This window comes from Pristiophorus japonicus, chromosome 3 (genome assembly GCF_044704955.1).
Source record: "Pristiophorus japonicus isolate sPriJap1 chromosome 3, sPriJap1.hap1, whole genome shotgun sequence".
Taxonomy (NCBI): domain Eukaryota; kingdom Metazoa; phylum Chordata; class Chondrichthyes; family Pristiophoridae; genus Pristiophorus; species Pristiophorus japonicus.
The window spans coordinates 92,787,984-92,804,887 of NC_091979.1; the positions used below are offsets into that span (position 1 = coordinate 92,787,984).

The 16,904-nt window shown below is 42.8% G+C and overlaps 1 protein-coding gene across 2 annotated transcripts in view; it reads right to left on the reverse strand.

Annotated features, from left to right (window-relative positions):
• Window positions 1-16,904, reverse strand: part of psmd14 (proteasome 26S subunit, non-ATPase 14) — a 144,310-nt gene that overhangs the window by 105,382 nt on the left and 22,024 nt on the right. Inside the window, exons 2-3 of one of the 2 annotated variants that reach the window (XM_070875541.1) lie at window positions 13,037-13,191; window positions 4,090-4,141 (exon numbers count right to left, since the gene is read on the reverse strand). In XM_070875541.1, coding sequence (XP_070731642.1) covers window positions 4,090-4,137 — 48 coding nt within the window. In that variant the 5' untranslated portion in view covers window positions 4,138-4,141; window positions 13,037-13,191. The remainder of the gene's footprint in view (window positions 1-4,089; window positions 4,142-13,036; window positions 13,192-16,904) is intronic. The other variant, XM_070875540.1, reaches the window with a different exon arrangement.

The window sequence follows — 16,904 nt, forward strand, 5'->3', positions numbered from 1 at the left end:
AAATTCTATGAAAGAAAACTCTAAATGGATTCATACTTCAATGAAAAACTTTTGTTCTACTCAGCCAGTCCCATTATCTAATTTATTGATTATGTATGTTTAGAATCACCAATGGACTAAACAAACACAAGTTCCCATTACAGTATTGACTGCATGTAACCGTTGCTACATAAAGTCATTTAACTAGTAGAACAATATTGAAGCATTCCTAGTTCAAAAGCTTCAAAACTTGTTTTTCTTGATTTGAAACTTTTAGTCAGTGGATTCCTGCTAGCTACAAACTCCATCTTTGTGTTCTCAATTGCTAACATATGCCTGAACCTTGCCGGCCATAACTTTATGGTGGCTGAATTTTTGATACAGTGTTTAAAAGCTCGGAACCCTGTTATTCCCCTACCACAAAGGGGAGATCCTAGGTTTATCACAACCTTAGTTTTAATAAATAGTGAATAGCAGCTAGCAATAACTAATAAGTAGTAATTTAACTGTCGTCGGAACTAAAATTACCAACGATATTTTATTATATATACTACATACACACAAATATAAAACATATGAGCATGTTTTATTCCATTTCGAGTTGGTTTTCTGCCAACAGCTCGCATAGCACATGCCAAAGCATTCTGTATGATTGATGCATGAGAGCTTCCACTGAAGTATTCTTGTCTGCAAATATACAGTATCTACTATTGAAGACATGGTTGATATTTACTAGAATGTATTAAAACACCTACTTAGCATTGTATTCATCTAACTTTGGAGGGGGTACAGAGACAATTCACTAGGCTGATTCCGGAGATGAGAGGGTTACCTTATGATGATAGATTGAGCAGACTGGGTCTTTACTCGTTGGGAGTTCAGAAGGATGAGGGGTAATCTTATAGAAACATTTAAAATCATGAAAGGGATAGACAAGATAGAGGCAGAGAGGTTGTTTCCTCTGGTCGGGGAGACTAGAACTAGGGGGCACAGCCTCAAAATACGGGGGAGCCAATTTAAAACAGAATTGAGAAGAAATTTCTTCTCCCAAAGGGTTGTGAATCTGTGGAATTCTCTGCCCAAGGAAGCAGTCGAGGCTAGCTCATTGAATGTATTCAAGTCACAGATAGATAGATTTTTAACCAATAAGGGAATTAAGGGTTACAGGGAGCGGGCGGGTAAGTGGAGCTGAGTCCACGGCCAGATCAGCCATGATCTTGTTGAATGGCAGAGCAGGCACGAGGGGCTAGATGGCCTACTCCTGTTCCTAATTCTTATGTTCTTATGTTCTAACATCTAATCTAAAATGTTGACAGCTCCTTCATCAACCACTAACACTGGAAATGAATTGCAGTTTCACAATTCTCTGTGTAAAGATGTTTCTCCTATCCTCTGTTTTAATATTGTAAAGTATCAATTTAATTGCTTCCTTAAATTGCTAATTTCAGCACGGCAGTACAGAATACTCCACAATTTAAAGATGACTTTTAAAGGTACAAGCAATCATTTTACATCAAATGACAGTAACGCTGATGCTCATCTCTTGCAATATTGACTCACTAAGTGACAGATTTGAAGTTCTATGATTTAAAAATCTGCATTAAATAATGGAACATTAGATCTGGTAATATTACAGTAGATCAGTAATTCTAGCGGCAGTATTAAAAACACGTGCAATTGTAACAACACCATAGACTTTGGTTCTTATGTCTATGATCTTTGCTTTTTTCAGTTCTGCAGTCTGCTACACATCAATAGTGAAAGCACTGATTCAAAATAACTTATGAATATTTCAGTTTAAGTTCTATATTTTCCATACCTTTCTATTTTATGCTTCCGATTCTGCTGATATTTTTCTTGCTAACAAACATGACCCCCAATGTAATTTCACTGAATTGCATGTCATGAATAATCCAATAGGCAAGATGTAGAACGAGCCGAGTATTTAACAGTATTATATCTAATGCAACAAATTTAAATATCTCAAAACTGATGCATTGTAAATTGCAATTGGTTTCAATGTGAAACATCTTAGATTTCAATTTAAAACCATTATGATGCAGTTTTACGAACGACCAGATCTCACCCAATATTTATCTTTAAGTGTACCATTAAATGTTCAGTAAGCAAATTTTTTTTAAAGGAATGGGAATTTTTGCAGTAAGATAGGAGATTCTAAACATAAAAGCATTTTAATGCTACCATTACTACGAGGTACAAATCAACAATAAAACCTCCATTTAGTGCAGCAAATCAAAATTGGAAAAACAGGCTGGCTTAATATCAGCTGAATGTAAACTACTTCTGCTGTCCCTAGTTCAATGATGAGCTGAGGCAACCTGTTATAGGAGGTGTTAATTGGCAAATGCTGTACAAGTCAGGAGCATGTTCCCTGTCGTCCTAGCCCAGCAAGGCTAGGTCATTAAAGTGGAAATGAATTCTTTCAGGCTGCCTTAACCCCTTAAATGCTCAATTTGTTTTCCACTACACAGCTGAGAAACCAAATATATTTATGTTTTATATCATCCATTAAGTGGAGTATTAAAAAAAAACAAATAAGGAGCATAATTAACTGCATTCTGTGTGCAATTGAGAATATTTCTGGGAGCGGGGTGAGAAAGGAAGGAGATCAGAGAGCCTCACCTAATAAATTACAAAACTTTCTGTCCCAAAATTTAAACAAACATTAACAGTTCACTCCTCTTTAGAAAAAGAAATGGGTCGGGTTACGAAAAATTGGTGGCCAAGTTGTAGTTTTAGTACCTGAAGTAGATTGCAGTACTTCACGACCGAATTCTTATGCCATTAACTTTCCGTTACATTTTAGGGTTTTTACTCAATGTTTTACTCGATTAAACATCTCAAACAACTCCGAGAGGTGAGCCCTCACGCCCCATGACTTGGAGTGTGCCTTTACCTGCCCAGTATCTAGGGAATTTATAGCAAGCCCAAGAATTGAACAGAAAATCCTAGATGGTTACATCTTGTGTCCGTGTGTGATGTTCCTTGACTTTGGAAGACAGCAGAATAAATCCTTCACCATCTGTGGTTTAAACTATAAACTACCAAACAGATTTATTAAATGGCAAAGGGATAAGTGAACAGAAGCATTAACACTCCTCAGAGGAGAGCAAAGTAACTAAACTACAATATAAACTGGATCACACACCTTTCTGAACATGAACCTTTATGTCACAGTTTGTTGCTGACCGGCACCAAGTCTCCCTCTGGCCTACTTCTCCCATCTGATGGTTTCAGACAGAAACTCAATTTGAAGACAGACTGAGAAATGCTTTTCAAAATTTGATCAGGACCACAGAAATTGAAATATGCAATGCAAACTCAACAAAAGCAAATACATCCACCAACAAAACACTACTGGATGCTTATATTTGAACTGAATGGCCTCTCCCTCTGACACCTGGTCAAACAAGTCTCCATTTTGTTTGTTTCTGTTTTGATTGTACATCCAAACAAGTCAATTAGCACAATGCATTACAAAATAAAAATGACTTTTAAAAAATCCAGTAAGTAAATAATAGGCAACAAGATCAGTGAGCACATACGCCACAAAAATTCTTGTGACAGTGAAAGATCCGTAACTTAATGGCTACAAGTGAGTTTATCAAGGTCTTCCATGCAAGTAAAAGAACAAAAATAACACACCACGAATGGTGCAATAGTCTATTTATTCACAAGCAATTCAGCTGTAGGTATTTAACGTATTCTGGATTTGGGCATTTGCTAATTATTCAATACAATGAATAATCAGGTTGCTGGGATGCAATATCATTCACATGTACAGAATAAATATGAACTTCAAAGCAGCCTGAAGTCAGTGCTAGTGAGCAAATTAAATGAGCTTCATCCAAAAGATATACTTCAAAAATATACTTGATTTTGAGATACCACTTCAGAAAGGTTCAGTTTTAGGAACATAGGTTCAGTTCTGAACACCGTTATATTGATTTACGTGCATGCTCAAGTGTTCTGGCAAAATTATGGACCGAGAAATTCAAACCAATTTCAGCAGAAATTGATCTCTTGCTGTCTATGATCCTTCATAGTTAAGAAGTTAATTTTAATTAGTGGGAAGAAGGGCACACTAACCTGTCCAAGTCCAGGCATACCACCTCCTAGTCGCAAAAGTCTGTCCATATTTCTGAAAATAAAAACACACAAAAGTAATTAACCATGAAACTTTTTAAACTCAATCATCATCGATATAATTCACCTTCAATCTTTCCTTATGTCAAAAATATTGGTGGTAATTACAACACAACATCAGATTTCCTGTTAATTAGCACCACATACTAATTCAAGAACCTGTCTTCCTTGCTAATTAACAGACCCAATTTCACCGCTTTTGTTTTTTTGTTGGGTTATCCCCAATTTCATAACAGTATTTCACAAACTGAAAACCCACCTCTGAAAGTTTTTGCGTACAGTCTTTATTTTTATACCTGCTATCACAAACATTAGATCTGGGTTTTTGACTGTAGTAGCCAAATCATATTACTAAATGGGCAGACTTTCACTAATTGATGCTTTCCTTTCCAAGTACTAGATGTATTACGGCAACTTGTACAGACTGCACAAATAGGAATTGTCACTTTCAAATTAAAAATTGTACATCTAATTAGTAAGTTCTGTGCTAATTAACTTACAGCTTGTCAGTTATCATCAATATTGCGTACGTGATGGTGTGATCAGATATGAGTATCAAGATACACAAGTCCGAAAGCTTTCAAAATGGCATTAAAGGAATTTTTACTGTATAAAACAGACTTCTCAATGATACTTTAGAAATATACCTTATCAAAAGAAACACATTTACAACTCGTACAAATATTACTGAACACATTAACACTATGTTACACTGACAAACATCAAGTTCTAGCCCACTTTGAATCCCCTCAGTTTCACCAGAATGAGCACATACAATTTGAAGAAAATATATAAAGCAAATATGTTTCTTTATAAAATATTACCATTATTATTTCCAAATGTAGCCGTTTTAAACAAGGTTACCAAATAAGTACAATTATTTCCGTGTCAATGAGAAGATATTTGATTACACTGAAGATATTCTGTTTTTGATGAGGCAGTTGAGTACCTGTATATATTTTAGCTACTTCTTTAAACGAAAATTCAGACATTTATGGAGTGAATAATTCAACAATCTTATACCCAAATACTATTGATATTCTACTATCAATTAACAGCACTGTTACGTTATAGTTGAGTACTAGAGATATACAACACTTTTCATTACCTTGTACCAACCTACACAAAATAGCCATTTTGATGTAGCAAAACAAAACATGATTTTCTTCAAGACAAAACAACCTGGGATTAAATTTACAATTTGGGAGCGTTCATCTATTGCATAGGAATTATGCTAACTTCAGAAAACCTTTCCAATTTATGCATGTTCATTCAATTCTTCCTCCTATAACACATTTGCAAATATTTTATACGCTACACAGTTAACTTGAAAGTACAGAACCTGCAGTAGCTTTCAGTATGCATTCAAGTGCTACATTTGCACATATCTATTGTGAGCATAAAGTTTTACAGCATATAGCCAATCGTGACAGTAAATGCCAAGTGCTTTGACACTGCTCGAATGACCCAATCCCCGCTGCACAAGAGCATCTACATTCCCTCACTCATTACAGGTAGCTATTTCTTTATTTTGCTTCAAATTTTAATACATACAGGTTTTGATAAACTAGCATACCTCCCCCTCCCCCATAGCATTGTTCATGGTGGGCCATGGTATATACTGTTTTATAACAATCGGGGTTATTACACTATTAAAGGGATACCAGGTCCACTGGGATTTTTATTGGTGCTCTGGGGATTGAATTCCACAAATCATAGAAGTTTACAGCACAGAGAGAGGCCATTCAGCCAATTGTATCTGTGCCAACTCTCAGAGGAATTCAAAATAAATTTCACTCCCTTTTGTCTTCTCTCCCCACCCCCTCCCACCCAACAGCTCTGCAGCTTCCTGTGCTTCAAATTTTTATCCAATGTTTCCTGAAAGGAGGCAAAGATCTCTGCCTCAACCAATCATTGAGGAAAAACATTCAATGTTTCAAAAATACTGATGGAATTTTTCCTAACTTCTCTCCTCACTCTCTTAGTAATAATTTTAAATTGATGGCCCCCGAGTGGCTTCAGAATTCCAATTGTACTTCACCAATTAAATGGTGCTGTGAACGTAATTTTACATGACAAATGTAAAACAATGGGGCAGGAACCAACTTTATATGACAGCCACAAACTGAACTCCTTTCTTAAAATATATAGTGGTTGTGACCTTCCAAGAGCCATTAAGTAGAGCAAAAAAAAGTACTGAAACTAAATATGTGCTCAGAAATCAGTTTCCGTTTATTAAAAAAGTACATGCGAGAATTACTTAATGGCAGCCACACACTAGAGTATTAAATTAAAGTCAAAAACAGCAAACAGAAAGTTCCATCCAAACTCATTCAACGAGAAACAAGAACAGCAGACCTGTGGAAATCAGCAATAGCCGAGAAATGTAAAACTATGCAGGAAAGCAACCTCCTGCAATCTTTGGTTTTGTAGCAACAGACACCTAGATAAAAATGATTAGAATTAAAAACAAGTGGTGAGCTGCTTTTAAAAACCATCCCAACTGATGAACAAAAGATGAACTCCAATTCCTCATCTCGCCACCGAGTAGGAATCGCCACCCCACACATCGCCGAGTAGGAGTTGCTGCCTCCAATGAGCAAGATACGTAGAATCAAACCTCCCTGCCCCACTGCCTCCAGCATAATGCAGCTAAAACAGAAAGAGACCAACTTTAAAATATAGTGGAAGAATGGAATACCCAAGTCAGAATAGATGATAGGCATTTTGATGTGGAAGACCTAAAGCAACCAGCAACGGTACAAAAGCAAAACGTGCAATAAAGGAGCATCAAATCAAGCCAAGCATCACCTCATCCCAAAACAACATGCATATTTATCCTGACCCGTTCCATGCTCTGAGCAGAAATGGTCAGATCAGAGCACAAGCCTATATTTAATCCTCTCATTGTTCAGAGGTCAACCCTGCCCCACTGAATTTCTGACCCCACTGAATAGAGTGTGCCATTCTCTTCCCTTCCCCTAGCACAGAACTCTGTATCCTTAGAGCAGAAATGTCTAGAACATACCCCAATGCTTAATGCATTCCCCTCCACTCAGATATTGTGCGATTTCCTCCCCCCACCCCACACACAGGTGGCTCCTTACTCCATCAATGAGCACGGAAATGTGGGAAGAACCGCCACCCCCTCACACTTTGTATACCCCCCAGTGTGCTTCCCTCTCCCCCACTGAACAGTGCCTAATTGTTTAGAGCACCCCCACCCCCAATCATTTAGATGATCAACTCCATCTACACACCCTCCCCCCCCCCCCCCCCCTTTGTTGTATATCTCTTGATACCCTTACCTATCTAGCTCAGTCTTGAAAGCTCCAATTCTCCTAGTATCCACAGCCTTGGATGAAGGGGGAGGGGGGAGTGGTGGAGATAAAAAATTCAAAATTTCTACTACCCGTTGTGTGGGAAAAGTGCTTCCTGAATTCGCTCCTGAATGGCTTACCTCTAATTTTAAGGTTATGTCCCCTCGTTCCCGATTTCCCCACTAGAAGAAATAGTTTCTCTGTATCTAACTGATCAAATCCTTTTAACATCTCAACTTACCCATATTAAATTCCATATGCCATGTCTCCCCATTATGCTACCCTGTCTTTATCCTCCCACAGTCTTTTACACCCCTCATTGTTTGCCAAACCTCCTACTTTTTATCACCAGCAAATTTTTGAGATTATTTTCCTTCTACATCAGGCATATATACTGAAAACATAAAAGTGAACCTAGCATTGAGTTCTTCTAAATATATATAAACATCTAAAAAATATATGCACACATTCAAATAATATTAATAGATTTCCCCTGGTGTTGCATTTCGGGAGTCAAGACCAAGGTTCTTCTTCAGGTGAAGCTGGAGTTAGAGGGCAAAGAATAAATGGAGCAGGGCATAAAGACTTAATTTAGTCGCTATTTTAAAGTCATACATTCTGTCCTTATTTTATATTGTACTTTGATTCATTTATTGTTAAATAGTAAAACTTACAGCAATTTGCAAAGCAATTGGAGCAGAAAATTTTCTCTGCAGTACTGGCTGAGGAGCAACAGGACCACCACTGGTGGGAGAGTGCAATTACAGCGTGACAAGTTTACGTAGGCAGTTTCCATTATAAATGTAGAGATAGGAATTTAAAATGTGAAAAATTTAACACAAAAGTGTGACAAAAACAGAACATGAAATAGGATTTTGTGGATAGGAATTATATGAAAACTTAAGATTTTCTACATAAAACCTATTTAAGTTTTTATGAAATGTGAATACACAGCAAGATGTAGCAGTTGGAGTTAAAGGAGGGAACATTTGGCAATACTGGGTAGAAAGTGTTATGTTTAACTGCAATGGGTGTGGTCCTTTTGGTAGCACTGGGGATTGTCCTGGGCTCTGGCAACCCTGGGTGGATAGTCAAGGAGCTTGGCAGCATGGGGAGATCCTTCGGTCTGGTGTCACTGTAGTGTGGCAGACATGTGGAGGGGTTTTGGATAGCTGAGGGTGATGAAATATGGAGTTTGGTTCTCTGGTGAATTCCTGGTGCCTGTCAACAGTGGGGAGAGCAGAAAAACTTGAAAGCACTTGGGACGGGGATTTGAGGCATCCCATTCTACCAGTTTATAAATTGTATAACAGATCACTGCAAACATTACATTTCTCCAAGTTTGCAGATGACACTAAGCTGGGTGGTGGTGTGAGCTATGAGGAGGATACTAAGAGGCTGCAGGGTGACTTGGACGGGTTAGGTGAGTGGGCAAATGCATGGCAGATGCAGTATAATGTGGATAAATGTGAAGTTATCCACTTTGCAGGCAAAAACACGAAGGCAGAATATTATCTGAATGGCGGCAGATTAGGAAAAGGGGAGGTGCAACGACACCTGGGTGTCATGGTACATCAGTCATTGAAGGTTGGCATGCAGGTACAGCAGGTGGTGAAGAAGGCAAATGGCATGTTAGCCTTCATAGCTAGGGGAGGTCTTGCTGCAGCTGTACAGGGCCTTGGTGAGGCCTCACCTGGAATATTGTGTTCAGTTTTGGTCTCCAAATCTGAGGAAGGACGTTCTTGCTATTGAGGGAGTGCAGCGAAGGTTCACCAGACTGATTCCCGGGATGGCAGGACTGACATATGAGGAGAGACTGGATCGACTGGGCCTGTATTCACTAGAGTTTAGAAGATTGAGAGAGGATCTCATAGAAACATATAAAATTCTGACAGGACTGGACAGGTTAGATGCAGGAAGAATGTTCCCGATGTTTGGGGGAGTCCAGAACCAGGGGTCACAGTCTAAGATAAGGGGTAAGCCATTTAGGACCGAGATGAGGAGAAACTTCTTCACTCAGAGAGTTGTTAACCTGTGGAATTCTCTACCGCAGAGAGTTGTTGATGCCAATTCATTGGATATATTCAAGAGGGAGTTGGCTATGGCCCTTACGGCTAAAGGGATCAAGGTGTATGGAGAGAAAGCAGGAAACGGATACTGAGGGAATGATCAGCCATAATCTTATTGAATGGTGGTGCAGGCTCGAAGGGCCGAATGGCCTACTCCTGCACCTATTTTCTATGTTTCTATTTGGTGCTTTGTGATTGATTCCTGTCTGTCACACTTTCTCACACATGTCAATAATTAGAATGTTTACATTTTCTAACTATCAACAAAACACAGGTCATAATAAAAGGCTGTTTGTATTCAAAATTCAACTCAGTTTTCTTAAGAACTCAAATTAAGATGAGCAAAGGTGCATGTTTTTTTCTATTCAATATACTTTCGGATGTTTATAGAGTATTTATAATACAAACATCAATTAAATATACAAGTATTTAACCAAGATAGTCACCCTTTCTTTGTTATTTCCCTAACTTACACACAGCCTCTCCATTTTAAAACACACATTTTTTCTGAATAAAGCTTTTAAAATTTGTCCTCAAGCCTTTCTTCAAATAATTTTAAGAAAACAAACACATTTTACCAGAGACTGAGAAACATTTTATCATATGGCTAGCTTGAACTGATGTATCCTGGGAATATGGGCATATTGCAATACAAGATCTGCCTTGAGCTATCTAAGTCACCACTACAGCCAGAAGTTTCAAATTCAGGCTTTTGAAAGAGACGAAGGTCTTCATGTAAAAACTTTAATGAAGGAATGTAAAAACAGGGGCAAAATGTATTCATGCTATTGTAAAATGTTTTAAAAAATGTTCTTATGGTTATATTGGACAATAGCATTTTCAATTACTGAAATTAAAATGGGGCAAACTGCAAACACCTCATGGTTAGTGGGGCCGCACCTGTAAGGGTTATTTACGAGCCTGCCACCCTGATTCGCCAGTGCATGTTGAAGCAGCTAAGTGTGGCATAGGGGGACCCAGAAGCACGTCTCTAGGTGAAGAAAGATGCCCGTATTTTGCAGTAAAAATAACAGTGAGGCTATCAGTGCTCACAGTTATTAAAGAGTGAGTCGGATAGCAACTTCCGGCAACCACACATGTGCAGTTAAACACGAAAATCATAAAGTTGCTGTCTGAGTTGCTCTGCTCCTCCAGAAGCTGCGCTACCACAGCTTCACGCGAGAGACTTGTCATTCAAATACATGGAAGAGCATGAAGATGGGGTACTTTCCCACTCGATACACACAAAACACACCAGAAAAAGTTAGGACGTGTCCATTCAAGTGTAAGTGAATTTTTAACAGTGCAATAAGTCTTAATTCCTGCCAATCAACCTCTCTGGCACTGAAAATTCACTTTTACAAAAGTGGAGTCTCGTTCCTTCAGATTTTAATTATTGTTGGGTTTTTTTTAATTAAAATTATTTTTTTTTACTTTTTCACTGTCTCTTTTATCTCTCTCTTAATCCTGCCTTTCTTTCCCTCTCTTTATTTTGCTTTCCGTAAATGATTTTACATTGAATTAACTATTCTAATGTATATTTCCTGGCTCTGACGCTGCATGTTTCAGCCAGGATTCTTCAATCTGATTGTTTAAGGATATAGAGCGTTCCTTGCCCTGTTCACAGATCCCAGATCCCCCTGTACTGTTTTGGATTTCTTATCACTGCAAGTTCCAGTGCGAAAGCCCATAGAAAGTTTGCGGGCAAGTGTAAGAGTGATGAAAAGCCAGCGTAATACGTTCGCCGCTGGCAGTAAAATCCGGGCCTGATATAGAAGTGAATTCAGATTCTGCTACTATGGGAACAAAAGAGTGTTTTTATTAAGGTAATTAATCCCCTCCAGGATTAATTAGTAGGCTGGGGAGAGTTCTTTTCATAGCTTATAAGGATAAGGGATAGAGGGAAGAGAATTCAAGAGAAGGAAAAGGGATGGAGGAGTGGAGGGAGGGGAGGCGGGCAGGGGGGGGGGGGGGGGAGGGGGGGCAGTGGGGGAGAGGGGGGCAGCCAAGTCCAGAAAATCATCCTGGGTGGTGGGGGTGGCAAGGAGATGCTGCAAGAAAATTCTCTCAACTACTTGTGGTGCTGGGGCAGTTAAAACTTAAAAGTAATGGATGTAGTCTCAAGATTTTTGTTGGTTGTATTGCCCAGTGGAATTCTACACTGAATAGATGTGTGTGAGGCAGAGGGGAAAGGGGGGGTAAGGGGGAGGAGGAAAGGGGGGTAAGGGGGAGGGGGTAAGGGAGGAGGAAAGGGGAGAAGGAAGAAAAAGGGGGTCAGGGGAAGGATGAAAAGGCGGGTAAGGGAGAGGAGGAAAAGGGGGGTAAGGGGGAGGATGAAATGGGGGGTAAGGGGAAGCGGGAAAGGGGGTAAGGGGAAAGAGGAAAAGGGGGTAAGGGGGAGGAGGAAAAGGGGGTAAGGAGAAGGAGGAAAAGGGGGGAAGGGGAGGAGGAAAGGGGGGGATAAGGGGGAGGAGGAAAAGGAGGGTAAGGGGAGGAGGAAAATGGGGGTAAGAAGAAGGAGGAAAAGGGGAGTAAGGGGGAGGAGGAAAAGGGGAGTGAGGGGGAGGAGGAAAAGGGGGTTGAGGGGGAGGGGAAGGAGGAAAAGGGGGGTGAGGGGGAGGAGGAAAAGGGGGTAAGGGGAGGATGAAAAGGGGGGTAAGGGGGAGGAGGAAAAGGGGAGTAAGGGGGAGGAGGAAAAGGGGGGTAAGGGGGGTGAGGGGAAGGAGGAAAAGGGGGGTGAGGGGGAGGACAAAAAGGGGGGTAAGGGAGAGGACGAAAAGGGAGGTAAGGGAAAGGAGGAAAAGGGGGGTAAGGGGAAGGAGGAAAGGGGGGTAAGGGGAAGGAGGAAAAGGGGGGTAAGGGGAAGGAGGAAAAGGGGGGTAAGGGGAAGGAGGAAAGGGGGGTAAGGGGGAGGAGGAAAAGGGGGGTAAGGGGGAGGACGAAAAGGGGGTTAAGGGGAAGGAGGAAAAGGGGGGTAAGGGGGAGGAGGAAAGGGGGGAGAAGGAGGAAAGATGGTAAGGGGGAGAAGGAGTTAAAGGGGAGAAGGAAAGGAATTCTGTTCAGTGATTGCATTTTTCTTTGAAATTGTGATAGATATGTGGATGAGGGAAGTGGATGTGGTATCATCGGGAGAAAGAGGAAGCATGTGGAAAAAATAATTTTTTGAAAATTTGGAAATTTCATCTTTTTTTGGTGGGTCCTGTGCATGGTATTGCTCAAAACACCTGCGTAGGCCCCACTCCTGTATTTGGCCCAAGGACCCCTCCAAAAACATCTGAACACTAGATGCTGGACCCTAATAGCTTTCAATATTGGAACAGCGCAAATGGCATGGAAAATGGCAGGGGGACATATATGGGATGGGGGTCGCAAAGCCTGGGCTAGCCTAGATAGTATAAATAGAAGATAAACTGCGATGAGCCATGAAATACAATTTACATCCCACAAAAAGTTTAAGTCAATAACATGAGTTATGGTTAGTGCAACAAATGGAACATATACCGTGGGCTGGATTTTGATCAGCCTTTCCGCCGCATTTTTCGGCGGTAATTTCACCGAAGTGTTCCGCCGGTGGTTTCGAAATACTGCTGGGGAGCGGACCGCCGGCGTGCAACACTGAAAAAGCGCTTCTGCCTCAGTTTGGTGGTAGCGGTGATCTGTAGTTGAGGAAAAAAAAAAGAGGAGAAAACTCGCCAGAGCAGCCCTTCGATCGGCGATAGGGTATGAAACCCTGCAAAAAATGGTAGCTGAAAGTTTTTTTTAAAATTCTTTTGCCTGTGAATGTTTTCCGATTTTTTTTATATTTTGCTTTTTTCAAAAATATTGTATGTGTTTTCCCCCTCCTGAGGCCCAACTCATAGCCTCGGACTAAATTTGACTAAATATGACTAAATTGACCAAGATCATATTTTCCGCCGAAAATCCATGTGGGTACACCGATTTTTTTACGCCGGGCGGATTTTTTTCAATTTTTTGATTCATTTTCTGCCAATCTTAATTGAATAATCATAGCGATTTTTTGGGTGGTAATCCAGTGGTGGCGGTTTTTGATCAAAATCCAGCCCTGTGTCTTCTATTTGTGCCAGTCATTAGGTGTTAAAATTAAAAATCAGAAAGATTGAAATTTTAATTTAGAAACAAATTGATTGAATTAAATTCCTCAGTGTCAGTTATGATGGAACAATTTGTATAAAGTACAAAAAACTCACAGATAACATTAGCATTTCTTTCTTTCTTCTTTAAGAAATTCATTGTAATTTATAGAATTACAACATGCTGAGGTTTGTTGTGAATAAATGTTAGTCAACATGTAAAATTGCTGGATTACAACTTATTACTGAAGTTACAAAAACATCCTATACCTCGCTATTTGATGGCTGAAATAAAATGTGTTATGTAAATATCACAGCAACATCAGAAATATTGCTCCACCATTATTGTTAAAATTGTGTGTACGTCATATAAAATACATTAGAAATGGACAATTGTGTGGTAAATCTCTTTTCCCCTATGTTGCTGGCACTATTTATAAACCTAAAATAATTTGTGAGCGAGTGCTTTGTGGTGTGTGGTTGGAATTTCAAAACTGCTGGTTTGTCAAAGCCAGTTCACACAGTAATCTAGATGTCTGTCACCATGCTGAAGGTGTCATGCTGTATTTGGAATTCAAGGCTGCCAGTTTATCGAGGCTAAATCCCATTGTGCAGACTTGTTTATCATAATATGGTTCTGGAATTCAAGACTGCAGGATAAACAAGGCATGAGTACAAACTAGGACAGGCAAACTCATCAATAAGAGACATCAACGCTAAATAAAGATCATTAATTTACACAGTAAATCATTCTGCCCAGGTTTATTTTTGACAGAATTGGTCAGGGAATATTTGAGATGGTTTTGCTTCTGACCATTTTCATAATGCTAGCTGAATTTCAGTTACAGTGCTCGCGGATCATCTGGGTTTTAAATCAGGATAGCTGCTCACCTGGCCTATCGCTTTCATGCCATTGCTCAGGGACCCAATGTGGGGAACGAGTCTAAATACATCCTGATGTCAGAGATTAATACTGTTTGGGTGAGGAAAGTTTACAGATGGCCAGGTCCTATAAATTTCCAGCTCCAGGTCAGGGGAAACAAATATCTTTTTAGTCTTTTTTCTAGACACTTTGAAGCATGACATCAGGGGGCCGAAATTGCCCCTTTCGTTAAGGCCACTGGCCGCCAGAGCTCATTGCGGAATGGCTGCCATTCGCGCAATTGCCCTCAAGCGTTTTTCCGGCCATGACCATATCCGCCCCGCTTCCCCGCACTTCCGCCCTGCTGCTGCCGAAGCCTTCCAATTGTGTCATCCGATGTCCTGCCCCGGAAGCAAAATTCAGCTGAGAAAGTCTTCCAGCCGGTGCCCCCTTCAGCTTTTTCTGTCCGTGCACTGTGTTTGAAAGGGAGTAGCGGCCGCCATTAAAGGGGAGGGCGCATTGCCGCAGCCGCCATGTTGTTTTTTGTGTCGCTCAAGAGCCAGATCGGCCCGCGAAATCTACCCCCGGATTCGGCCAGGCCGCCAGCAGGCAGCCTGTCAACCCCTCTTGGGTGCCAGCCCGGCCGAAACCCTCCCTGGTGGCCCAGTGGACCAACTTAAATAATGGAGTAACTATTTGTTCTAAATCTCCCTTCTGCCGATGCATGCGCAGAAGCGAGAGTTAGGACAAATAGTTTCCGACTCTGCCCCCACCCCACCGCAGTACACCACGTTGCCTCCATCCCACTGTGCCGAGCCTCCAAGCAGCCCCGCAACACCATGTTGTCTCCACTGCAGCTCTGAGGCCTGGGCAGCGCCGAGCCTCCAATCCATCTGGCCCCAAGAGGGCCTCCGGGCAGCCGACAGCGGCTGCGGGCAGCCGAAAGTGCCGACTGGGAGAGAAGCGATAGGCGACCGAGAGCAGGGCTGGAGAAGCGGCGAGCAGCTGGAGACAAAGTGGGCAGCCGAGAGGGCCGGCAAGGAGAGAAGCGGCGAGCGGCAGAGAGGTGGGGTAGAAGAGAAAGACTGGAGGGGACGGGGAGTGGGGAGAGAGAGAGACTGGGGGGAGAGGGAGAGAGAGACTGGGGGGAGGGAGGGAGAGAGACTGGGGGGAGGGAGAGAGAGAGACTGGGGGGAGGGAGAGAGAGAGACTGGGGGGAGGGAGAGAGAGAGACTGGGGGGAGGGAGAGAGAGAGACTGGGGGGAGGGAGAGAGAGAGACTAGGGGGAGGGAGAGAGAGAGACTGGGGGGAGGGAGAGAGAGAGACTGGGGGGAGGGAGAGAGAGAGACTGGGGGGAGGGAGAGAGAGAGACTGGGGGGAGGGAGAGAGAGAGGCTGGGGGGAGGGAGAGAGAGAGACTGGGGGGAGGGAGAGAGAGAGACTGGGGGGAGGGAGAGAGAGAGACTGGGGGGAGGGAGAGAGAGAGACTGGGGGGAGGGAGAGAGAGAGACTGGGGGGAGGGAGAGAGAGAGACTGGGGGGAGGAAGAGAGAGAAACTGGGGGGAGGGAGAGAGAGAGACTGGGGGGAGGGAGAGAGAGAGACTGGGGGGAGGGAGAGAGAGAAACTGGGGGGAGGGAGAGAGAGAGACTGGGGGGAGGGAGAGAGAGAGACTGGGGGAGGGAGGGAGAGAGACTGGGGGGGGAGGGAGAGAGAGAGACTTGGGGGAGGGAGAGAGAGAGACTGGGGGGAGGGAGAGAGAGAGACTTGGGGGAGGGAGAGAGAGAGACTGGGGGGAGGGAGAGAGAGAGACTGGGGGGAGGGAGAGAGAGAGACTGGGGGGGAGGGAGAGAGAGAGGCTGGGGGGAGGGAGAGAGAGAGACTGGGGGAGGGAGAGAGAGAGACTGGGGGGAGGGAGAGAGAGAGACTGGGGGGAGGGAGAGAGAGAGACTGGGGGAGGGAGAGAGAGAGACTGGGGGGAGGGAGAGAGAGAGACTGGGGGGAGGAAGAGAGAGAAACTGGGGGGAGGGAGAGAGAGAAACTGGGGGGAGGGAGAGAGAGAGACTGGGGGGAGGAGAGAGAGAGACTGGGGGAGGGAGAGAGAGAGACTGGGGGAGGGAGGGAGAGAGACTGGGGAGGGAGGGAGAGAGACTGGGGGGAGGGAGAGAGAGAGACTTGGGGGAGGGAGAGAGAGAGACTGGGGGGAGGGAGAGAGAGAGACTGGGGGGAGGGAGAGAGAGAGACTGGGGGGAGGGAGAGAGAGAGACTGGGGGAGGGAGAGAGAGAGACTGGGGGGAGGGAGAGAGAGAGACTGGGGGGAGGAGAGAGAGAGACTGGGGGGAGGGAGAGAGAGAGACTGGGGGGAGGGAGAGAGAGAGACTGGGGGGAGGGAGAGAGAGACTGGGGGGAGGGAGAGAGA